Source organism: Halyomorpha halys, unplaced genomic scaffold, assembly GCF_000696795.3.
Source record: "Halyomorpha halys isolate HHAL.00 unplaced genomic scaffold, Hhal_1.1 Scaffold943.1, whole genome shotgun sequence".
In the NCBI taxonomy this organism is placed as follows: Eukaryota; Metazoa; Arthropoda; class Insecta; order Hemiptera; family Pentatomidae; genus Halyomorpha; species Halyomorpha halys.
In genome coordinates, this window is record NW_027114150.1 from 274,584 (window position 1) to 302,308 (window position 27,725).

General features: G+C 28.9%; 1 protein-coding gene across 1 annotated transcript in view; it reads left to right on the forward strand.

Annotated features, from left to right (window-relative positions):
• The window catches only part of Eip74EF (Ecdysone-induced protein E74), a gene marked incomplete in the record, with an annotated part of 327,885 nt that overhangs the window by 114,324 nt on the left and 185,836 nt on the right, over positions 1-27,725 (forward strand). Inside the window, 1 exon segment of the mRNA XM_067051390.1 lies at positions 17,865-17,912. Coding sequence (XP_066907491.1) covers positions 17,865-17,912 — 48 coding nt within the window.

Below are 27,725 nucleotides of genomic sequence, written 5' to 3' on the forward strand. Positions count from 1 at the left end.
TATTAATTCTTAATAACAATTTTCTAAAAAGTTGATTTATTATATTTTAATAAAAAAAACTCTTTAAATGTATTTTCCTTACTTACCTAAATTTTATAAATGTTTTGTTCCGTTGACCGTTATTCCCAAACTTCGACATAAATCAACCTTTGAGTATAGCCAAATATGTAGATGAACACAGAAAATGAAATTTTGAGAAAACTATACGAACCCATATGTTTAGAAATATTTTATTATTATTATTGTTATATTCAACATTGATTTTATGAACAATTTATATTCATATAACTTTATTTCAATATCACACCTTTTCCTCAACAGGTGACTCCTAATTTTTAATATTTATCTTTCGTGAAAAGAAAACATTATATTTTTTATTGTCCAGCTTGGTTATGCACTAAACTTAGAGATGGAGAAAATGCAACGGAAAAAAATTAAAAATTTAAATTTCAGGTTTAGCATCCATAAATTTGAAAATTATCAGGAGTTGAATAGTACATTAAATTATATGGCTTGCATTCTCCTCATTAACATATTGTTGCATAATTCTTTGAATAAAGCACGTTGAAAGTTATGGTTATGACATACATACGTGTGTTGCTGATACATAATATTCACTAATGTCAGAATGACGGCCACAAAACAGTTATTTCTGAAAGCAAATACTATGAAAATTTTATACTAATAAAATGACGAATTTGGTTTAAAAAATAAAAATTATTATGAAATTATAACAATTTATTCGGTTTGAGTTTGTTAAAAGACTGACACAGAATACATTAATATATTTTTTATGAAAAAATATGTTTTTAAAAACAATATTTGGGATGAGATTGTTACACTATAATCAGCAAAAAGACGTTTTGAATTAGCTCTGAGGCAAGAACTTAATAGAAGCCTATATACCTAATTTGAATTGCAAAGATTGACAACGGACTGAATTCCATGCGTGTCAAACGAAACCTTACATACACTTACGTATTTTGACCGTAAAGAATTATTTCATTACAATTTATGAACATTATAATGATGATTTTTACCATCTATGTTAGAAGAGGCATGTATATATGTATGTGTGTGAAGGTCTTTAGCAATTTCATTTTATTTTAAGGAGGTTAATTAACTTCAACCGTTGACAGTAGGTTGAATCTAGAAACACTTAAACAAAGAAATATCTAATTTAAAGGAGCTTAGACTACAACAAAGTAAATAATAATTATAATAATATAAATTTTAAGATAAAATTGGAATATTTAAAAAAATTGGGTTAGTTTACAAGGTGAGTTAGTATTATTTCTGTTTAATTTTTATGAATGATGAGCCATTGAAGTAAATCCCCCATGAAGGGTTCGGTAATTTATAAAAAATACTGTTGCTTTAAACGGTTGTGCAAGGAGGTGAATTGTTCATACCACAAAATTTCCCCCACATTATAGACATTTTTAGACGCTGGTTGTGTCCCAGTAGAACTTCCAAATCCACAGGATTGACGGCTACAGTAACAGAATAAATAATTATCTGCTACAGCGGTATTCGAACGTGGGCCCAGGATTCAGTTACCCAGAAATTTAATAGATGCATAAAAGAAGAATATGATATTGCGATAAAAAAAAAAATAATAATATTTTTTATAATTGTTTTAAATTATTTATTTTATTGTCTCTAACAGTTTAATTTGATTTTATTATTAAAAGTTTTCATAGGATAGGCATCATAGCAATTTGAGGACCATTTGATAAGCGCTATCAGACTACTGATGTGCTTTCTTTGCTTGCATTTATGTGATCTTTAATTATTCTATTGCTATCATAAAGTCGGTGAAGATGTTACAAATATATCGAGAGAGAAGATTAAAATCTAAATTTTATTAACAATATTTACCAATTCTCTGAAATACGCCCTTTTCCTAAGTATTTTTTAACAACTACTTTGAGTTTTTGTGTTATGTTCTCAAATATAGACATTTGTGCTGTTCTTGTTTTAATTAATTATATAATTTTTACACCCTTCTAAAAATGATTGTAAATCCACTAATTTTTCTTGCCTATGTCAAAAAGTTTTTTCCTGACTGCCTTTTGTTGCTAAACATAGTTAAATATGTAGTATATATACATACTATATAGTATATAGTATATGTACTTGCAAAAAAGGATAATTTTCAGGAAGTGCAATTTTAGAAAATAAAATAATTAAGAGTGAAAAAAAAATGCAAAAAATGACATTGACATATGTACTTGACGGGCGTTTTGTTAAGTATGTTCTTTTAATTTTGACCAAGTATACCTTTTTTTAACAGTTATTAGGTTACATTGCAAAATGGATGGATCCAGAGCTCTGATTACAAAGTACATAACGTAACGGTCGGTAATTGGGCAAGTTATTTAATGAAGGTAGTCAGTAGAAAGAGGGGAAGGAGAACTATGAGGAAAAGACGACTGGAGAAGAAGAGAGAGGGAGGAAGGGATGGGGAGAGAGAGAGGGTGAGAGGGAAGGATAGAGAGAGGGAGAGATAAAAGTGAAGTAATTGCCGTAGGTGGGTGTAGGCCAAACAGGAGGGGGGGGGGGTCCTTGAGGGAGGTCGTGGACACCGTCTGCCGCTACTACCTCTCTCTATAGTTCGGCCTCTCTACTAGTCGTCCTGAAAATGTAAGGCTCTTGTTTACCCTCGCCATCGAGTGGCTCAGGGTAACTCGCAGGGTCTGTGGTCATCGTGCTGCTCCAAGAAGAGCGAATTAGCTCATAATTGGTAGTCCCTAGAGGAAAGAACAACATATCACGAGGAAAACTGGACGGAAAAACTGTCACTATTATTAAGAAATCTAAAAAATTATACTTAATGTCATAATAATTTGTTTGTTGTTGATAGTGGATATTGCATGAGAAGATGATGGGTCGGGGTGAAAAACATTAATAGTAGAAATTATTCCATCATTGTGAACGTTTCGCCCGTAATTTCAGGCCTTCATCAGAACAAAAAAAAAAGTAATAACTATAGCGAATAAAAGAATATCAACAATAACAATAAAATGATATTACATACTGTATAGGTACACAAATAGTATTGAAAATGCATAGTGGAAGTATTATAACAATAAAAGCGATATGAGAATATACAGTATATAAAAATAATAAATAAATACAGGGGAAAAAACTATGATATTCATGTGAAAATCGCCTAAGTAAATACATGTAAAAAAATCTATTAAGATTAAAGTTACAAAAAAAAATATAATTAAAAATTTACCCACATATTTGTGTATAATTAAAAATTGCCTACAAGATTTCTTTTAAATATTTTTTTTTATAATTTCAATTTAATTTTTGATTTAAATTCAAAAGTATAACCCCAGAAATTACTTTTTGACATTGATAAGCGAAATGAAATAACATTTGACAAAATCTATTGTATACAATGCCTAGTGTAGATCTCAACTATCCTCCAATTTCAACAAATATCGGACTAACCATTTTCGAAAAATAGCCTTGTCAAGAAAAATATTTTCTTATCAATATAAATATCCTACACGATAGGATTCGTTACACTAAGTCTCACCTTCCTTCAAAATTGTGTAATAAAGTTCTTGATGAAAATACATAAGACAGTGGATGAATGTAAGTAGTGAGTGGGATTTGGTGTAGACAATCACTCGAAACAATTCATCAAGTTTCTGATGTGAGTAATTTTTTTTTTAAATTAATAAGAAGCAATTATTAATATACACTTACGCAGTTTTTATTATAAAAGAGATACAATAAGTGTAAAAATATATACATAATGTATAATATAATTTTTATCACTTGATTTTAAATTTTGGCTTAGTCTTATTGTTATAACATTAGATTCAAACATATGTTTTAAATTTGTGAGTGTTTAATTTTAAAATACATAAAGTTTGATAAATTTAAGTATATATATATATTATTTGAGGCATTGTATTCCAACAGATGTCAAGTCCATTTTCTTATATAAAAGGAAGTTAGACCTACTCCTCTATACCTATTACACTGGTAGAAAACTGTTTTCTAAGTTTTTTTCACTAGTTAAACGAAAAACTTTTACATTACTATTACATACGAATATATGATATCCATTATTCATATAAATGATTCCATAGCTTAACAAACCCGGATAAGATGCCCAAAGATGGCGCCTTTTTCGGAAATCCCGTCCAAATAGTGAAACAGCTTCACAACATCCTTTCCCTAACAAGAAATGGAACCAATTCTGCCAATGTGGCCGTGAGGAGCTGAGTATATTGTTAATTATATTTTCTCGTTAACCTACAACACCCTGCCCTATTTTTAAAAATGTACCCCTTATATCACAAATTCTCTACTTTTATCCCGCCCACCAAATGTTATTTAGTTGAACTATATTGAAACGGAAAAAAAAAATTACTTTTCGTTTCTAACTACTTCCGCTTTAGCAAGACAAATACTCATGACTTCCTGTATATTACAAAAAAAAAATGTTAAAATCAGAATAATACTTAAAAATTGATAAACACCTTACAGATATCCGTATATATATATATTTTATTTATTTAGGAATTTAACTGTAACTAAAATTCAACTGAGATATTTGATTTGAAAATATTTCTGAAACTATCTGATGTAAACATTACAATCGTATCAACATATGATAGATAATAAATCAGTATAAAGTAATATTTACAAAAAGTTGAAACAATAAATTATTTAATATATAAATAATTTTAATTTCCTAAAACACTATTTTACAGTTATATAAAAGAAAGTCATGAAAAATAAACAAAAGGAATTGATGAGTTTTCATTTCTAAAAAGAATAGATTTTTTGATAAATTAAAATTCTACATTTTAATTTTATTCACATTATATCAAAATATAGATTCCCTAACATCTTTAATAAATGTTACAAATACAAATTAAATATTATATGGTTCTCTAATTGTTTTTTATTTATAATTTCAATTATTTGTATTATTTTTTAAATTATATATTTGATAGAAAACTCCTTATTTATTTTAATTAATTAATTTTTTTGTTAATTTTGGAATAATGATTTAAAAACAATATATACTTATCCTCTATTTTCATAAATGCTCGAGATGCGGGCTTATGAAAATGTAATCTAATCTCTAATCTGCCGGCTTTTCGAAACAACTTAGCTTTTTAAAACCGCGTATGGGGGAAAGTCTGTTTTTTTTTTTTTTAATTTGGAATTAATTTGAAACGTAAATCCTCAATTTTTATGGTGGAGCGAAACTGAAAAAAATCGTAAAGCGTTTTCAATCCTTTCGGAAGACATGTCCTTTCCTGCACACTTCCTCCGTAGAACCAATTCCGGCGCTTCGGAAGAGCGTTAGGGAATGAACAATCAGCCGGGCTTTGGAATACAGGAAGCGGTGGCAATGACGCACCTAGTTGGGTTCTGGAGGAAGTGAACGTCGGATTCTTGCACAGGTCTGACCTTGAGTGGATCCCATCACAGCCTCCTCTATTGAGATAGATTTAGCAAGCCCTAAAACATTTTTATATACACACACTTATTAAAATATTTTTAATTTTAATTTATATAATAATAATATTCATTAAAATAAGTTCGTATTAGAATATCAATAATAATAAATATGGTAGTTATTAATTTATTTTGATTTAATTACTCAATCAATTCCCCAAAGTGGACGCCACCGCCCCTTGGAGGGCGCTGCAGCGATTCAGGGGGGCGGTGCATTAGGGGGCGATGCATAATTATAAGTTGTCACGGTCAACAATATTACTGCTGAAAAAAATTGAGCCGAGGATTACTGAATTTATAGCAGCACACCAGACTCATCCTTCTCATTAAGATTATTTCGAATGTTTTAACTTCTTTTTGTATTACATTCTATTCTGAGTTCCATATATAGTTTCATAATTTCAAAGTTCAATGTTTCTAACTTACACTCTTCTGTGCTATATTTTTCGAAAAATGAAGAAACATTAATACATATACTAAATTACTATTAAAGTTAAAAAAAAAAAATTCCATGGGGCGGTAATATATTATTTTCTATTTTAATTTTTTAATATAATATTAATTTTAATTCTAATGAGTAATATTTTTTCTGGAAAGGGGCGGTAGGTCAAAAATGTTTGGGAACCAATGATCTAAAGTAATTTTATTTTTTACAAAATTAAAATACTAATGCACTATTTACTAGTATTTTTTAAATTTTATTTTTGGACTTGTCAAATATCTCCACACTTCACAATTCTTCTTTTGAACGTTTCGGACTGTCCGTCCTTCATCAGGTATTTTTACTAAAAAATAGTCACATGGTATTATTTATTATTAATGTGAAAATAATAAAAAATGTTTGAAGTATGATGTATTTCATTATTAGTCAGAATAAAAAAAAAAGTAATTTAATATTTTAATTTAAATATTAATTTCCGGAGCAGAAAAAGTGAAAATCTGATAATTTAATAACAAATGTTGAAAATTTTACCATTTTCGTATAATTCTAAGTCAATCTGAATTATTACAACCCCAATAATTATCAGGTATATTCATATTACCATTTCATACATTTTATAAAATTTAATTTATATGAGAAAATTGAGAATATGATTGGAAGGTTTTAAATGAAATTTTATGAAAAATGGATATTTTTGCTTTAAAATATTTTAAATTCTCCTAATAAAACCTTCTTTAATGTTTCCAAAACATCAATTTAGGTTGTGATTGGAAATTGAAAATTGTGTTTCCAAGCTTAAATAGGAATAAATTAACATTAAATCTAATGTCTCTCAGATAAATATATTTGTATTCTAAAATCTTCAAGCATGCGTTCTTCGATTATTAAGACAAAACGCCAAAACTGTGAAAACCAATAATTTCGAGAAAAAAAAAATTATCGTTAAGATTTTAGATATCTTTCTCTTAATCTGACTTTTGAAAAAAAAATTATTTGACTAATTAGTATTAAAAAACTCTTACTTACTTAGTATTAAGAAACGATTTTCTTCTTTTATTTTATTATTCATATTGAGTAATTAATAAAATTAATTGTAACTGAGTTGTCGTTGAAAAAAACATACTATAGTTTAAATAAGTATTAAAGAAACCTTAATTCGTTTTAGAACAAACAAATTTTAGAATGGATGTGTGCATGAGTAATTAAAATATTGAAAATAATTCACGCGACAAACTATGTATTCGTTTAATATTTTATATACAATTTAAGTTCAACCGATCCCCGCTTAACCGTTTTTTCGGATTAACCACTGAAAAATGAAATATATAAATAAATGAAATTCTCCGAAAACAATAAAGTCGGTTAAAAAACAATAATATAATTGAATTTTTAAATAACCCCAATAAATTTAAATTCATCATATATAAATATTTATATTAAGTTACGTATATATCTAATGTTCGAGATAAGTTTCTTTTATACTTCCTCTCTCAACCGGCTACCTCCGGATACAACAGACTATGACGGATAAGCAACATTATACTGTATTTTATGTTTTCGAATGAATAATTAATTGACTTAATGGTTTTGGGCGTCATTAAACCTCTTTAACAGCACTGCGTAATCGCCTACAATAGTCGTAACGCAATTCCGATTTTTCTTTTTTTTTTCCTGGTCCCATAATCATTAAAGCATTGATGATCTTAGACAAACATCGATGATGTTTTCAAATAATAATTTCAATATTTTTCCATGCTTTCTGCGATAACATTCCAAAGTCGGTAGTTATCAGTTTATGGATATAATTTTCAATTAAATAGAAACTATATTTTAATACACAAAATCGGGTTTATAAATAAATATCAATAATTGCTTTTTTGTTGACATTTCGTTATTAAATCATCACCCTTAAAGTTCTCAAAAATATTTTTTTAAATTAAAAAATAGAGAAAAATTTTCTTGTTCCATTAAAAAAAAAATTAGATAACTTACATTTCACTAATGTATCATAGCACATTCTATCCGTTATATTTTCATATATCTATCAAAAGTTTGTTTATTCCCTTTTGTAGTATTTTTGGAACATCATTGGTTCACTTTTCTAAAATCTCTTCTGTCGAAGGTCTATTTTCGAATTCTGTTCTACGTAAGCCTGCCCTGACCTCAATACAATTTTATCATTTTTATTACTTTTTGTACTGGCGCTTCGTATTGTGTAGTAGAAAAGTTTTTCTCTATTATAAAATTTATGAAATAAATATATTGATATGAATTTCATATATTTTTTAATGAACTTTTAGTCTGATTATATTTACTCTCGCAATGACTTAACGGGTTATGTTTTTCATTATAGAAAAGTTATATGGTTTTTGTGGAACAATTCCAATTTAAATACTTATAAAGTTATGACTATACGTATTAGTAATAAAAAAGAGGCATTAAATTATCATAAATATGAAATTTAATATTAGATGATTTATATTATGTAAAATTGTTATAGAATATTCGATTTTTATATAATAACAGCGATTATATTGATCTATCAGAACGAAAGTTGTAATAAAATGTATTTATGGACAAAAGATAACATTATAATTTTTTGGCTTCAACTTCTTTTTTATACACCAATTAGGACATACATGTCTAATTCTGCATTGCTTCAAATATTAGTTCTCACCGACTCCAATAACACTATCATGTTATTACTATACTACAATCGTTTTACTACTATACTATACTACAATCGTTTTACTACTATACTATCGTAGTGGTACTATCGTGTAGTATAGTAGTTGTACATTTGTGTAGCATAGTAGTATCGTTTAGTATCGTGTTACTACTAATTCACTTCTAATATGTAATTAGAGTATTTTTTAACTTTTTTAAAAATTAAATCATTATCAGATTAAAGTGAGGTAAATGAAGTAATGAAAGGGAAATTGGCGGCATTTGAGCGCCTTCTTCATAAAATTTCTCGGTTTGTTTTATTTCCTTATACATCTGGAATGGAAGTGTCATCTCTATTATTTTATGAAAAATGTTCTCTATCTTATATCTTGGGATTGTGGCAAATAAAAGAAAGTCTTGCTTTTCCTATCAAAAATTGAGATAAAAAATTTACAATATGTAAAAATTTGATATTTGTTTCGTTACAGCTCTTTTTTTCACTTGACAATTGTATTAGTAGTTTTTATATGAATACGCAAAATTTACAACTCCAGTACTAAATTTTTTTTTAATGTTAAGGATTGTAGTCTGCGTAAAATAAGCTATTTATTTTTTTAAACCGAAATAGTATTTTGTAATAATTGCAATAATGAAGTAATTGTTGATGAAAAAAGCATTTACCACTCCAACCGATATTGATATTTTTTCATTTATTAACCATGAACAATATATTTTTTATTTAAATTTGTTAATATTCTGTAACTGTATTTGAAATATCTCCATGGTTATTTTAATTTGTGCTAAAACACTGTAGCCATAATTACGTGAGATGATCCACATTGCTTGAATAAATTTCCATGGGAAAACCAGACAATTATTTTTGTTTAGCATATATATCTTTTCCCATTTCCTCTATTTTTGTAATTATGTAACACATATTCATGGGAGTCAGATTTTAGTTATATCAATGGATAATCGTCTCATATATAAACCCTGTGTAGCTCATAAAAGTAATTAATGATTATTTAATGAGCAGTTGATGAGATATGCTCACAGGTGTCACCTTCACCCGAAATCTCAGTAAGATTCTTGACTGATTCAAGGATTCGGATTATACAATTTTTTTTAACCCCCCCGCGAGAGGATGCCAACTACAATGGGCTACGATTTTTACAATTTAAATGATGTAATAATTAAGTCTGCATTCGTCCCACATATAATGACCGTTGCCTAATTCCATACTAATGGTCTGTAAGAATTTACGGTCTCCGATTTCCCTGTCTTCCCCATGCCTCTAGTACACGTGTAGTCTTCAAGGTTTGCAAACTAAACTGTATAACTTTATAATTTGATGTGGCTAGAATCTCTTATTGTACCTTAAATAAGTAATATACATTTGATGTACATAGTTCTTCGCTTATTAGAGAGGAGAATCATAACTTAAAAGCGATTGGAAGAGTTAGGAGACCAAATTAGAATTTTTGATTTGAAGAACTTGGAATAAGAAAAAATCAAGGAGGTCTTGCCTTCGGGAGGTTTGAAAGAGCCACTTCAACTCAGTATACCAGCGGGAGACATGAGAGCGCCTGGGAAACCCAAAGATAAGTCTTATGAAGCAATTCATGAATCGCTTAAGTCACAACACTAGACCAGCAGATGGCCCTCCGTAGAGCCAGGAACCGTAGCCGAAGTTGGGGAAAACGAGGGAGGATACTAGAGACTGACGGGTGTTCTGAGGAATGGAATCACGAAATCCCAGGAATTGTTTGAGTACAGATATGGGTGTGCGTGTGATTTGGGAAATATGATTATTCCAGGAGAGGTGTTGGTTGAAGGTAACTCCAAGGTTTTTTATTGTAGGATAGAAGTGAATCGGCTGGAAGTCAAGGCAGAGTAAGGAGGGAATAAAGGAGGCGCTGGGAACCAATAAGAATGAACTTGTTTTTTTCAGTATTCAAGTTCAAATCGTTGTTTAACGCTCATCTTCTTGTATCTTTTGGATTACCTCAAGTATCTCGGAGGGATAAAAGGGTAGATAAATTTGGAAATCGTCAGTATATAAGTTTGGAATTAAGAAGATCGTTAATATAAATGGAGAAAAGGGTTGGTGATTGTGAGGAACCCTGAGGAACACCTAGTGTCAGAAGAAGGGGAGAGGAAGTAGATTTGTTCGGAATGATGACTGTTTGGAAAGGATGAAACAAGAAGGAGAGGAACCACTTTAGGACACTATTGACATGGAAAGGTTTTGAAGTTTATTGAAGAAGATCTTATGGTTAACTGAGTCAAATGCTTTTGAAAAATCAAATTAAAATATGCTCTGAAAAATATCCCTCAAAATTCACTTAAAAACTTATTAGGCTCTTTAAATAAGTGACCCCTCCAGATTAAAGAACTTACTTCATAAACAACTTTGTAATATCAATATAAAGTATGTAATATCAATGTAAATATACTCTGTACTGTTTAAAATAATTATTTTATTATAAGCAAACATTATTTTATTTTTTAAATTTATCTTTTGTTACTAAATATTAATCGAAAAAACTAAAAAAAAAAACCTTAAGAACCGCTTCAAGACCAGCTCACATAATATAATTAATAAAGAAATAGATGGCATTTTCATATACTATTTCTTTATGGAGAAAAAAATAAGGAAATTTTAAACTTAATTTTAAGAATGAAAAACTTCTTAATTTATACTGCTTTTGACAATAATATAATTTAAAAAAAAAAAAAATCTTTTGGAGAATATTAATTTGTTCAGTATAAATATAAAAACTCCAAGAAAAATTAATTGACATTAACAGCTGGGATTAAGCAGAATATAAAAAGAACCATCACATATACTTTCAGGAGTAATATCTTTGAAAATATATTTTAATGTGAGTGAAGATGAAAAATTAGAAAATGGTCAATAGAGTAGGCTGAAACGTTACAAGCCGTGATAATGTTTTGTTATTATTACATAATATAATGTTAACAGGCTCATATAAAAAGTTGGGCTTGATTTGGTTAACATGGTTTTTTACATTGACTTACCTATACGCGGAATATATAGCAAGGGAAAGTATTGCATTTATGAAAAAGTTCTTGATGTAAATACATACTCAAAGGTCTCCTGAGTCCAAAAAAACTAGTCTCACAAAACGGTTTGTTATTGGTTGGTTCATTCAATTGGTTGAATTATTGACTCCAATTCTATTAGTATTAAGAAAATACTTTGAGTAATATTTCTTGTTATGTTATTTTCTCCTTTTTTTTTTGGAAAGGCATGGTAGAACTATTAAAATATAATAATTTTACTAAAATTTACATTTTCTTTTTTACGTTTACATCAATAGTTTTAATTATGTATTTTCTTTTAAATTATATGTTTGAAATAGTCATTTTTAAGATTTATTAGTTATACTAATATTATTTACATAATGTTCCGAAATTCCCACCTATTGCTTTTGCAGATGTATGACAGAAATGTAAATACATAATACTTTTACTAAAATTTGCGATCTGGTCTTCCCACTTATTCAATGCCTGATCAGATATGAATCGATTACGAAAATACAGAGAGTGGTTTTATAGAATTATTCCATCAAATAAGAATTTAAAAATAAATAAACTGTAACCAATTTTTGTCTATTTGAATTAATTTTATTAAACGTTTCTTGATCTTATTTTAATAATGTGTAATATGTTTATTTATATTATTAAAAATTTCATTGCTTATCGTAAACACGAGCTTAAGCATTTCACTCATTTTCACGTTAGAGCTGAGTGATAAATTTTATTACACGGGTGCTTTTCGGTAGGAGGGATTTTATTGTTATGGATTGTCAGGACTAAGCCGAAAAGAATTTTAATCCTTTGATAACATTTATTACTTCATTTCGACACAAGACACGCCAAAAAAAAAGACAAAAAAAACTCATTCCTTCCTCCAAATATTTTAATTTACCCCAATAAGGAAATGTTTACTCATTCGCTGGCATAGGTAGCACTCGAATATTCAATTATCAATGTACAGAATTTGATATTTTTAAATTATTGAAACCACAATTAAAGATGTTCACCTAATCGATAATTCAAAAATATTTTAAAAATAACAATAAGATTTTGTATTTTTTTAAAGAAGGAAATCACACGAAAAGTTGATTATTAAAGTTTGTCATCCCTATATTTTATTTATTCGTACAGAATAATGTCATTTATCAAGATGTATTTCAGTTGAAAGTCAAAATCACATTACAATTTACGTATTCTGAAATAACATTATATTTATTAATTATTTAAAATTTCAGCTATTGACTCGACCAGTCCCTAATTAGTTCTGAGCAATACATAAAAGTAAACAATAAAATTATTTTTTGAGTGAACTTTTTTTTTTTTTCGTACCCTCCATTGAAAATAAGGAATACTTAGGTACAATGATGTCAGTTAAAGTTAAGTGAACTTTTTAATTGTCTGATAAATATAATATAACATAAAAACATAATTTTTTCTATCCATCGGGTATTAAGAATTAATTTTCTAATTTAAGTCGTAATATTAATTCTTCTCCCAGCATAAAAATTTTATGTTTCATTATGCAAATAAAAAAACTACGTCAAACAGCTGTCGTAAAATATTTATGTAGCTATTTTGTCCGTCTTTTGTCTTACAAACGCATCCTCAACCCTGCTAACCTTGAATTTGATAAATTAACATTCGATGTTTTTTTTTTCTCTTAAGCTGATAAAGAAACATTAAAAAAAAAAAAATTGCCACCTCTTTTCAACATTTCGTTTCAAAACACTTTAACGAACAAGTTTGTCGCCCCTATCAAATTTTTGAGTATCTTACGCAATAGGAAGCAATTTAACTTATTGATAATATCATACATCCATTTTGAGTATCCCCCTTCCTTCAGTTTAGAAAGTTTGAAGTATTGAATTTATGTACATGTACTAAGTGCACTGAAAAAAAAAATCTTAATTTCGACTTTTATCTTAAGCCGTTGGCAAAAAAAAATTGTGCAACACAAAATAAAAAAAAAACTATATAAGTTAAGCTCCGTCAGTTAGTATTTTTATTGGAAAACGGATGTCAAGTATTTTATTTTTATTGTTTTATTAATGTTTAAACGCCGATGCATCTAAGCGCCATGAAAATGGTTAGGGTGGATAAAAAAGGTTGAGAACCCTGAAATGGAATTCGCTGACACCACCTCAAGTAGCACACACATTTTCAACCCTCTAACCCAAGTTGAAGGGGCTACAGTGGTACTGAAACCTTAAAAACTGGGAACCAAAAAAATTTGAAATAGTGCCTATAAATAGTAAAGATTTTTGGAAACAATAAAAAATAAACACTGAAACTTAAGGTAGGTAAGAGAATAAGATGCAAAAATAGGTTTTTAGGAAACTTAAAAAAAAAAAAAAAAAAAGGAATTCAAATTTTTGACAGAAATACGTGTTTTGATCTCCCTTGAGTCCAAAATAACTGTCTTGAAAAGATCGTCTGTGTGTCTCTATATTTATCCTCTGAGTTTACTGAAACTTTTTATTAGGAATATAATATATAATATAAAAAATATAATTCATAACTAAAAAAATAAAATAAAATTTAGTATTAGTATTAAAATTAAAAAAAAAAGACTATTGTTCATATAATCATTCATAACTTCCCTAATTTAATTAAATACAGTAATATGATCTATGTACATCTTCAAATATAGCAATAGCGAAGCATTGCTGGGTCGGCTAGCTACTAATTATTATTTTAATGAAGGATACGAAAAACAAAAAACAAAAAAAAAATTAAATTATTTTCGTGAAAATTGGCCAGTAGGAAGTACCACTTTATCGAATCGGTTTTTCTAATTTTATCTATTCTCGAAAAGGGCTCTAACAATTTTTAGTTAACTCAGTGAATCAATGATCCATTAAGATAGATTTTATCCTCACTGAAGTAGAGGGCCCTGTTAATAAAATAGAAGTCATCTCTGATTATGAGTTATACACGTTTAACTGTATCAATTTATTAGATTTTTATAAGAGCTAAGAATCGGTTTATCTCAAGAATTATAATCCAGTTAAAACAAAAATTTGTAAACTTGTACTTAAAAAAAAGAAGTTTTTCTCTTAAAAATCTCAAATACAAAAAATCATTTATAACGATTATCCGGTTAATATAGAAACTAAAAACTATGAAGTAACAGTTATTTTTAAGGAACAATTTATGAACATGGTTAATAAACCAAAAAATAAGAAATTTATGTCTGAAACCAGACCTGACGGTTAGGGTAAATCAAAATTTTTTTTAATAATTCAATTTAATTAATGTAATAATTACTATTATAATAATAAAATTTTTAATAATATCATTCATCTTGCTAATAATTATTTCTACGACGGTTGAGCTAATAAGTTTAAAATGTATTCTTCATCTTATTGTCAAGGCCAGGTTCGCTTGTGGTTGCCAATTCGAAATTACGAATGACGCCATTCCGAGCTTTTTGACGGATCTATTTATATTTCATTCACTAAAAAATAACTTATGTAATCTCAGGAAATGTAAAAAATAAAACAAAGACGCTTAAATTTTGTGAACACTGTATACAAATATATTGTCATTAGTAATAAATGATATTATTTATCGTTTTGTTATCTTGTGTACTTTTATTTTAAATTTCGTTCTTTACATAATCATCGATATTTAATATAAAATGTCCGTTTTTAATAATTTCAGAAAATCAAAATGAGATAAGTGGACTTTTATTGTTTACTATGTTTATGTTTAAAGATTATTATGAGCCGTCATTAATCCTCTCTTTTTTTATTATATTTACCATTTCAATTGATTGCACAATGTTTAGGACCATCGAACGGAGTAATTTTTTTATTATGAGTTTAAACTTGATCATTCGTTAGTCCAGGCTGGAAGAAACATTGCCAAGGCGTTCAAGAAGGTTGTTAAAACGAACGGACCATTCGCCGATAATTAAAAAAAATTCTGGCTGGTGACACAAAGTTGGATAACTAACTCAGAGGAAGACCTCTACCAGCTGGTGACGGCGATGAACTTATAGTACAAGAGCCCAAGAGGAAATAAAAGGCAGTTATCTCACCCCAATTTTTGATTACTTAATTGAAAACTATGTATAATTACTAGTCAAAATTGATGAGTCTGCCAAGTATAGGTAAGGGGAATATAAAAAAGGCGGCTGTTTCAAAACGTTAAAAATAATTAATTTCTTATTCGTAGCTCTATATCTTTAAAACTACCAACAACAACAGTAAATGTAAGAGAGCATCATTTAAAGTAGAGTAAATTTGCTAAAATGTAAGCTCTAATAGAGCTATTAACGTTCAATAGTTCTCGAGATATAGCTTTTTAAAAAGCAACATTTCATAAAAATGTTGTAGTAGTTAGTGAATTTAAAAAAAAAAAATCAATACCTCAAAAACCATTTGACGCACAGATGTTTATTAGCACTCAAATTAAAGCGAGTTTAATAGGCTGCAAAGTTTAGTTTATGACATTCATTTTCGTAGGACTAGTAGCGTCCATGAAATTTGCTAAAATAAATTGATTTATAGTTGTTTGGACAAATTTTCATTAGGCTAATTGTGAATATCATAAAAACTACTACCCCTACGAAGATAAGTGTCATAAAATACTTTATAGCAAGTTAAATTTTCTTTATTTTGAGTGATGGCAGACATATGTGGGTATTATGGGTTTAGAGCTATATTTTTTTAAAATCCAACATTTTATACGAACAACTATAAATTAACATTTTGTGAGTTTATTTTGTCAAATATCATAAAAACTACTACTCCTATAAAGATAAACATTATTAACTGTTTTATATGTAATTTAACTAGCTTTAATTTGAATGCAGACAGACATATGTACGTCCAATAGTTTCTGAAATAAAGTTTTTTATAAATTAAACTTATTGTGTCAACAACTATAAATCAATTTATTTAAGTAAATATCATGGAAACTACTATTCCTAGAAAGGTAAAGGTCATAAACAACTTTATAGTGCATTAAACTAGCTTTAATTTGAGTGCTAATAGACATCTGTACGTCACATAGTTACTGAGATATGGATTTCTCAATGTAAATTAACTAACTACTGATATTTTAGTACATTTTTATGGAATATTGCTTTTTAAAAGGCCATTTAAAAAGGTACTTAAATTAATGTTTTTTTTAAAGGTTTTGAAACAGCCGCCATTTTTTATTCTCCCTACCTATACTTGGCAGACTCATCGGTTTCGACTAGTAATTATACATAGTTTTCATTAAAGTAATCAAAATTTGGGGTGAGATAACTCCCTTTTTTTCTTCTCGGCTCTTGTACCATTAGGCTTACTGTAGAAGAAATCCCTCACCAAACAATTAAAGGACTGAATACAAGTGTGTCGACAGTTTCTCGACACGTAAAGACCATTGGTTAATTAAAAATAGATACATTATGAACTTAATGAGCGGTAGCTTACTAACCAAAAAAAAAAAATGACCCTTTTTCCAAAAGGATACTAATGCCTAATGATCGGATGCATCGGTCAGGTTAGTCGTTAAATACCAACGAAACACTGCATATACCAAAACCAAATTTGCATTACAATTTTTTTAATTTCTGTGTGGTGGTCAATGGTAGAAATAATACATGTCATCTTTTTACTGAGAGGTGAAACCATCATTTTCACATCGTACTGCAGTGATTTTGACATAATGGATCAAAAAACTCCTAGCATAGGTTAATTGGAAGAGACCTATACTGTTACACGACGACGCCAGATCTCATGTTTCATGACACACAGGGAAGAAACCGATCGAGCTGTGTCACGAAGACCTTCCCCACCCACTTTTTTGGCCAGACTTATCACCAACAGATTTTCACCAGTTCACAAATTTAGACAGTTTCCTTAAACGTAAAAATTTTAAAAATGATTCTCAGGTCAAAAACGCATTTTCCGACTTTATTTCTTCACAAATCACTAAATATTACAGTTCTGAGGTTGAAAAGCTGATGACACGTTTGAGAAAATGTATAAAAAATGAGAGTATATATTTTAAATAAAAATACTTTGATTTCATTTAGATGTTTTACTAAATAAAATTTCCTGTGAAAACAGACATTTCATATGAAACAACCAAACATATATGTAACGGTGTATCTAAAGGTTTATTAATTAAAAATTATTTATGTATGTATGTATTATATATGCAATGTTGATAGTTAATTTCGTTTATCTGTTTTCAGGTAAGCGGTTGCCTTCATCTCTCTTTAACTATAATTTCGCTTTATCAGGTAAAGAAATATCAATTATTTTTACGATTAATTACATAACTACAAGGTTCTAAACAAAGTTTGTGTGCTTTTATCTTTTAATTTCCTAAAATTGAGTGAGTTTAACGTTTTATAGGTGAAAAAACTATTTTGGTTCAGAGGTTCAATGTTACCCTGTATTTTGATTAGTAACTTTAAAAAAGAGTTTATATATTTTTAATAAATGAAAAAAAAAACAAATGGACTTTGTTCACATCCTTGTATAAATTAGATTTAATATTATTAATTTCTGGGCATCTCTTTCTTAACTAAAATACGAAAAGTAACATTTAATATTTTTGAATATATTTGTAAAAAAGCTTTTCTGTTGATTAATCTGCCTGCTGTTAAAATTATGACTTATTTTTTTGTTTTTATTTAATTTAATACTTCTTTCAAATTACATTTAATGCACTTCAAGGCTTGTACTCCCATTCGAAGTAATATAAAATTTAATTATTGAAACAAAGATGGAAGTAATCATTTTGAACGGTGATCTGTCTAAAAACTTAAGAAATCGCATTTAAAAACTAAGGGATAAACTATTTTTAGATTTAATTGGTAAAGGAATATCCACTAAGTACATGATTTATTTGACTAATTAAAAATTAAAAAATTTTATGTTCACCTAACGGAAATTTAACGGGCGAACATTTAACTATAAATTTAAAAGTTTTTTTTTATCAAAATAAATGACTTCTCAATTTCTCCATGGATTTAGGTGCTCCTTATATGCTTTACCAGGTACGAGAAAATAGTAATAACTATTTATTTATTTCCTGCTGAGGTTTCGACCTACGTTGTAGGTCTTCATCAGGGCTGTTATATGGGGGTGTGAACAGATACCCTTCAAATAACAGTTAAAGAAATAAGTAAATTCTTAAAAGAAATAAGTAACATTAAGAAAAAATATATAAGTTAGAAATATGTATTTCTTTAACTGTCATTTGAAGGGTTTCTGTTTACAGTCCAACCTAACAGATCTGATCAAGCCCTACAACCTAGGTCGAAAAGTGAGTAGAAAATTAATAAATTGTTAATACTATTATTTTTTCCTCCTTCTTGGAAGCAGCGCTGACCATCTATTTTTAATTTATTCACGGTCAATCATCCATGTATATTATTTTGTATATTCATGAAATATTTATTATACATTATTTAAAATATTGAAGGAATAATCAGAAGTGAAATTTATATTTTAGTCTCAAATCAATTAATTATGTATATGTTTATTTATGAAATATAATATACATCATTTAATTTAATAGGAATTAAATTGGGTTCACAATAAGTAAGCGGAAGAAAACCACAAAATTAGCCCAAAGGAAAGTTAGTCAAAAGGGGACAAACCATACAAGGCTGTCTGTATAATTACCATATCTAAAATTCTTTCCTAATTTTGCCATATGTGGTTTAATAATCCCCTTTCAAAGGAAAAATATATATTTTTATATGTATCCACAAATTATATTTATTTTTACCAATCCAAGAAAGGACTCATTACTAGCACATTGGTCCAAAAAACATATTTTTTCCAGTAAATTTTAATCTCAATTATAAGTAATTTTAATTTATGGTTTCATCAGATTTCTTTTTGGAACATTTATTTATTTTTTTTAATGCTAAAGGAGTATATTTAATGAATTTATATAAATATATTATTTAAAACTTTGTTTGTTTTTTCAAAACTTTTATTCGGTTCGTGTTCTATTAAAAATTAGCTCATAGAATTAAATCGAATCACAATATTATATTTAAAAAAAATACTTTTAACATTTTTAGTTTAAACTTATCATAAGCTAAAAAATATGCCGTTTTATTATCAATTTATACAATTTTGATCCTTTTTTTCTCTCAACTTTTATTATTTAAAATTCTCCAATTGTTATATAAAAAAAAAACTTTTTGTAGGTTGTATCCTTGAGAATGGCCTGAGTGCCGAAACTTTGAAGAATTTTAAAGAATAAAAGTGGAGAGAAAAAAATGATCAAAATTGTGTAAATTGATAATAAACTAAACCACTCTAAAACAATCATATATTAAAAATAATTAATCTAATATGCCGTTTGTTAGGGTGGAAGTTAAGGCGTTACCCCTGGTAACTACTGCGACGCCAGTTCGATTCCCGCAACTTGGCGGGTTGACTTTATTTCATAGCGGTCTCACGGAATGAAAATTTGATCCTCCCACTCAGTTTAGAACAGGATTGGGATCGTCATAATAACCTCTTGTCTTCCCGTTAGAGAAATGGCCAGGAAGGAAGTAATAAAAAATCTCCAAACAAGACCAATTCCTGTAATCATTTTTTTTTTCTCTTTTTTCATTTACATTCACTCCTGTTAAATATAAAATTTACAATTAGCAGATTACTTGACGGTTGCATTCATTAAACAAATAGCATGTAAGGCAAGAGGAGGAACAGCTCCCAGCGGCTTTTCTTACTTTCTGAAGTTAGCAGGTCCCTCATCCACGTTCTTTTCAGTCTCCTCCTTGTATTCTCAGGCATGAGAGTAGTGGCCATTCCTCCTACAAGTATGTTTTGTTGTTCCGGCAATTTCTCATGAAAACGTTTGTAGTAAGTTCGTAGGTATTCACAGACTGTTGGAATTTTTAGATAAATATGTAGGTAAATAAAAATTCTTTTTTTATAGGTTTTATTATATATTTGTTTTTACTTAATTTTTGTCCTGTTTTTAATATGAAATTTACTTTAAAAATATGAGGGCAATAGATCTAGTGACTGACGTTTTTTCTTAATATTTAGTCATGTGGTACATTGGAGGGAAAGTTTCTTATCTCAGGGTAAAAATATGAAAATCCGATTCCAGGAGAGAGATTACAATGCATTGTTTTAAAGTTTATGATATGATTGTTTATATTAGTATATACATCTCTGACGTATATAGTAATGTATACTGCACCACTAAGCCACCCTACTCACCATATTAGTATGTAATTATTTAAACTATTTATTTATGAAAATATCTCCAATTTTTTTTTAATACTGAATTCCTTTATCCTTAATACATATTACATCGCTCTTTGGATTATGTGTTTTAAAGTAATGATAAGTTTTAAATGTGTGTGTGTGTGTGTATACACACAAACACACACATAAGTATAATAAACTTTAGGTAGGAATGCTTTTCAGATTTTATACGCATCCTTACAATGTAGTTTGCAAAGTATGTAAAGATTGGGGGAGATGTGTTTTAAAAAAACAAGAAGGTGAGACATAAGAACGGAAACACACCAAGGACATAGGCGGGAAGAAACAATGCTTCTAGCGACCTGCAAAGAACCTGTCTTTAGCTTCGTCCGGGAAGTGATTCTACAATCACCCGGGACGTTCTTTTCTTATTTAGTGTGATGTATAGCTGGGAAAAAATGACATTATTATGTAGTGTAAACCTTCTTTGCCTTAAAAAAATATAGAATAAAATTTAAATAGCGGGTATATTAAGTAGGATCATTCTATATCTTATCGTAAATGGAAAGTCTAAATTAAAACCAGAAACAACTACTCTTATTTATAAAACAATACTCAGGTCACTACTGATGCACGGCAGTGAAGTTTGGGAAGCAGCATCCTTTATGAAAAGGAAAAAATTACGATCATTCCAAAATAAGGTCCTAAGAATCGCAGTGGATACCCTCGGTTTGTAAGAAATAGCCAATTGCATGGAAACTACAAATGGAATCAACAGACGATTTTATAAAAGAACGGTTAGTAAAATTCCATTTCCAGTTACGGGTATTTAAAGCAACTTGGGAAATCCAACCTCATCCCGAAGACTGAAGCCTAGGCTGCTGCAGTATTTCCTGGTATAAATTATATATTTATCTCTTTCTATTATCGTCATTACTACAATTTTATTTTATTTTTCTCTTTGTCTTTTTCTCTAATTAACTTTTTTTCCCTACTAATAGAAGTCAGTTATTTATTCTATTAAATCTATAAATGTCATTGGAGTAAGATAGCCCGGGTGGCGGTCAATAAAGGGATCAAAATAATAAAAGAAAACTATTGATTGTTAACCAACGTTTTGCCTCACTTTGCAGGCCTTCGTTAGGGCTGTCTGATACGAGTACAAAACACAAATCGCTAGTTAATTGGAAAACGGCATGAAACTGCCGTTTTTAATTTAAGGAACTTTTTAAATATTGCTCGATTAAACTATTTTAAAGTCTCCTCTTCCCGTATTAAGCAAAATATTACATATAGGAGCGTTGTTCCCTTGGGGGTCTTCGTGGGGCGAGTACGGCGGGAAAGGATTGCTTTTTTTGTATTATGATCTCCTCTTGTGAGATTTTGACATATCGTACTTCGATTTTTATATAATAAAGTATTTGATTTTGAACCGAAAGAGGTTACAAAAGTCGTGTGCCTTGGTACACCACTCATTTTATTCAAAGCTAAAGTAACGGAATAAACAATTATCTGCCGCAGCCGTAATAGAACCCATTCCCCGGACTTAGTTACCTGTAATAAATAATAAACCATATTTTTTTTATATGTTGTATTCATTTGTAATATGTTTTAGTATAATTTACAAATCGTAGAGAATGAGTCTTAATGGCCGCTTTCCTTGCGCTAGAATAATATTTATTAAAAAATAAAGGATTTGTTTCGAATATTCCGAAAATAACTTAATAAAAATTGCTATTTAACCATTAGTAATAGTTATTTTAACCATCGATGGTTGTAAAATTATTTAATCCCTTATCTGGACGGGGGTTGGACGATCCAAGGCGCTAAATATTTGAGAGGAAACTTGATAGCTATGAGAGGGAAAGTGACTAAGATCAACAGATAGTAGGAGGGGGACTGGTGGGGAAGGAAGGGGGAGAACCACCCCCGACCTTGGGGCAGCACGTGACCGCCCCCAGGGTCGTTACCCCGCCAAGATGGCCGCCACCCCCCTGGGTCGCTAATTAATTTCAGCCTCCCTCCCTTTGCCCCTGATACACATTACAATACCGTCCTTGAACCCAGCGCCATTGTGTATTTATATATTATTAATCATATATATATATATATATATATAAAGGAATAATAAAGTGATGTGTAGTTCTATAACCCTAAATAGGAATAATTAGATCTGTAAAAACAGATCATTTTTTTCTTACGCCCTGTATATGGTTTAACGCTACTCATTCTATATCGCTGAGATTTTTATAAGTATAGATTGAGTACTTTTAATTACTACTCACCGAGTGATGCCGTGCATTCTCTATTCAAATATCTTAAAAATTAAAGTAAAAAAATAAATTACTTTATTCTATAGCTTGTGATATTTTGCCAAGATCGTGGGGTAGAGGTACCATATTATTTAATATCTCATTTAATGATTTTTGTAAACTATCGACAAAATTTGAGTGATATGCGAAAATAATTTGTTTTATGTTTAATCTTTAGTTGTCCAAAATCCTTGATGCTCCTTATTAAATCACAAATAAACTCATTCATAACCTCAACAACCCATTGGTTACAAATTTGGCCTGAAATATACATTCCTCCTTTCAATTCAAAATCCTTACCCACAAAAACCTAGTAGTTCTTATTCTCCTATTCTTAACAATTTCTGATAACCCTCCAAGGCGTCTAAAAACAAGATGGCTACGGGATCTTGTAATTTTAAGTAGTGATTGCAGTACCACTATCTGGTAGTTCCTTCCCAAGTGTTCTGACACAATATATTTGAAACATACACTTGGCCATTGAAACATAAAATTGGCCGAAAAAGGCTTTCAATTAATGCTTTGCCAGTGTTCTTATTTCGAAGTAGGTAGTCCTCATATATAAATTACTTACCAACTTATCGGGTTTGTAAATTATTTGGGGTAAGGAAAAAGATTCTACATTTTCACAATGAATTTTCTTATTAATGAAATGATTAAAAATAAATATTGTTCACACTCACTTTATAATGTAAGTAATGTAGGGAAACTACCTAATTTTTATAACCGAAAAATACAAGTTTAATATTTTTTATTATAATTAGGGTTTGATTTTTACTTCAAAACATTTTTTTTTCTTTCCAAATGAACGGAAATAAATTTTATATAAGCTCGTATGGGTCTTATTATTCATAGAATCTTTACTTATAACATACCAGAGATAGAATCGGGAAATGAAATATTATTATAATTTTAAACCATATATAAAACACATAAATGAACTTTTGGTTGGTTTAAGATTTTATTTATAAATATTTTTTATTTTTATTAAATAGCATTACAGGAAATGTTTACTGGGACATCCGTGACATTTTACTGTAATTTTGGAAGACCATTCAGGTCAGCGGACCCATCTACAAATAACCATTGTCATTTGCTGCCGCATTGATACGCCATTGTAGCTGTTTACCAATCTGAGCATTAAAGTCACCAAGGATGCTCTTGATGGTATGGTTCGGGCGCCTAATTCGATCATGACCTATAAATAAACCATTCAATTTGTTTTTCTGTTCCATCAACTGTTATTATTACTTTTTTGTGTTATATAATTTTGGTATTATTTCTAGAACCTACAAAAGTAACCTTTTTTTTCCTTTAAGTTTTTGTGAATCAACTAGTTTCCTGGTATTTTGTGAAGCAAATGTGTTATGACTATTGCTTTCCTGGTCTTGCCAAATTTATGCTAATGAAAAACAGTATTTTTTTTTACTTATTTCACAAGAGATAATTATCCTCTGTCTAAAAAATAATACATTTTATGTGTTACTTAGCTATTTCCCAGAATTCTAGTAGTTATATTTATCTATGAACTAGGAATTTAACTTAGTGCCCTCTAAACGTCCAATAAAAAGATCAGACACTATTGTGTTTTTATTCATTGTTTCATCCCACACAAGGCAGAAGGGAATAAAACAAAAACGAAAAAGAAGTATTAATGGAATGTCAAAATGTAAAATAAATATTTTTTTTTCATTTATTCAAAATTTACTAACTTAAAACCTAAGACTGTATTCGCAGACATATAAACACTATAATTTGAAGTATAAATATCCCAGGCGAACATTTTTAACAAAATAATTTAAATGTTATAAATTAAACATTAATCTTTTTTTTTAATTATTCGATCCATATGATTTATGATTTACTTTTTTCTATCCTAATTTCTCTACCAATATAACGCTCTAAAATTAATATTTTTATATATTCCCCGATGCTAAGATAAAATTTTCGCCAAATCTTCTTGATGGATCATTTAAAAGATAAGGTATGAAATATTTTGAGTGCCGAAATGGTCTCAGAGTTTCCGACTACTGAAATAGAATTGATAAGTGTGAACGCGTGGAATATTTGATTGTGAGATTTTGAAACGTTCCGATATGGAGCCGTACAAGGTGTAATCTTTATTTTTCTACGTTAATGAGATTCTTTAAAAAGTTTAATCGTTATTATTATATTAATAAATAGGATTAATATTATATTAGTAAGTTGATAAAAATTCTGATTTTTTTTTAACCCGTTAAAAATTATTGTTAGACAAAAGCAAATGTTTTTTGTTAAACATTTACCAGAAACTCAGTTTTAATATTAGTATAGAGTAAAAATAATATTCACAAAGACAAGCTTTGATTTTTTCTTTTAATTTTTTTTTTTTTATAAAATCATGAAAACTTCGCGCTGAAAAAGTTGTGATATTGCTTTTAATAAATCAAACGAACTAGAAAAGCCAAACATTTTCACACATATATCTATCAGAGCTTAATATCTTTAAAGTTATCTATCGTATGAAAGCATTTTTTTTAAGGTAGTTTAAATTTGCTAAAATTTAAATACTAGTAGAGTATATTTAAATACTCTTTACGTTCAATAGTTTTCGAAATACAGTATTTTGAAAAGCAACATTTTTAAAATTTAAATTACAAAAAATCAACATTTTGTGAATCTATTTTGGCAAATATCGTATGAGTAGAACAGGTACTGAAGATAAACTACTGTATGATGTATTTACATTGTCATACATGCATCAAATAGTCCTTGAAAAATATTTTTTAAATTATTATATTATTTTAAATTAAATATATTAAAAATATACACAAAATGTTGATTTCCTAATATCATATTTATATGTAATATAATATAAAGTAATAAATATAATGTAATATAACTGGAATACCTATTTATTGGTGAAATCATGTCTTGAAACTAGTACCATTGTCATCAAATAGTCTACAACAAAGCAAACGCTCTAACTGAATTTATTGAAGAAGAGAGAAAAGATGTTTAAATTTATTATAGATCAGAGGATTCCAAAGTGGGTGGTCGGAAAACTTGGGTTAAATGTCAAACGAATGCCATTTTCTGAAAATATTACAAAAAAAAATTCAAATAAAATAGGAAAATTATAGTGCATTGCAGTATTTAATTTGTTCTTATTTTTCTCTGGAGATAATCGTGTCAAAATATATTTTTTTTAGCTCGAAATGGTTTCTGTGAAATGTTTTTCGCTAGTTTGTCTAGATCGTTAAATGCTGGTGATGGATTCGAGCAATTGAAACTTCTCTAGTATTTCTTTTTAAATAATTTTAATTATCTCTCTAATATATAAATATGTTTTTAGTGATCACTGTGTAATATTTTATTTTACTTTTAAGGTGGTACAACATGAGTGATAGGGAATGATAAAATGAAGGATATAGACTAGAATTTTTAAATTATTCCTGCTTTCACTATATTGAAAAAATAATACAATCTGAACTACAAAACTGTAGATTACAGTTATACAATTTGGGCAACGAGTTGTACAATTAAATTACAGTTGTATAAATTTTTAAAACGGGAGTTGATACGCCGTTAGGTGTACACAGGGTACCCCCAAGTTAGTTATGTATTATTTTATTTACTTATTAATATATAAACTTTTTCTGTTAAGAAATAGTACTTATACCGCAATTTATTATATTTGGAGAAATAACCTTAGTTTGGTATACACTTTTTTATAATAAATGTATAAAAAATAATAAGTGAAAAGACATAAACTTAGTTTACACTCTACTAATATTAAACAATATATTCTATTTTACGGTGACATATGTTCGTCAATTTAATTGTTCCCTTGTGGTCGTTCTTTATTGCCCACTCCACTTGAAGAACAATAAATGAAATCTAGTCGTTTCTGTTAAATTCAGGAAATAAGGTTAAAAGCCGTTTCGCTTTGGATCATAAATTAAGTGGTGTAATAGGAAGAGTTGCCACCCTGCAACGACTGTAAAAGTTTACTACCCTATAAATAGCGGCGAGCCTGTAGTAGTTGTCTGCTTTCTATTGTCTTTAGTGCACCTTCGGTGTTTAGGGGAGGAGGGAATAGTGTTTTGTGGTTAGTGCAGTTCATCAAAGTTGCACTTTGTACTTCCATTCTTTCCAAAAATGTCCAACTCTAGCGTTAGTGGATGTTCAACGTTAAGAAAGTCAAGAGAACATTTTTATAAATCTTGTATTTTATAAAGTGAGCTGCCCTATATTTTAATAGAAAATGATTGCCCAATTAAGACTTTCCTGGAAAGTATGCAATTAAACTAAGTGTCGGTCCACACAAATACACTTTGAACCCACAGAAGCCTTGTTCGGCTTGTGATGGAACAGGATTGGAGGATTGTTATAATTTTTCATCAAGCTGTCCTGCTTATCAAGAGAACCGAACCCGATACATATCGAAACTAAACCACATTAGCTAAAATTATTTATACTAATTTCTGTCGGTACCTCGCAATTGGACCTTAAACTGTTATTTATTTATGTAACCCAAAATCTTATACATTACAGAATACCTATATCCTCAAT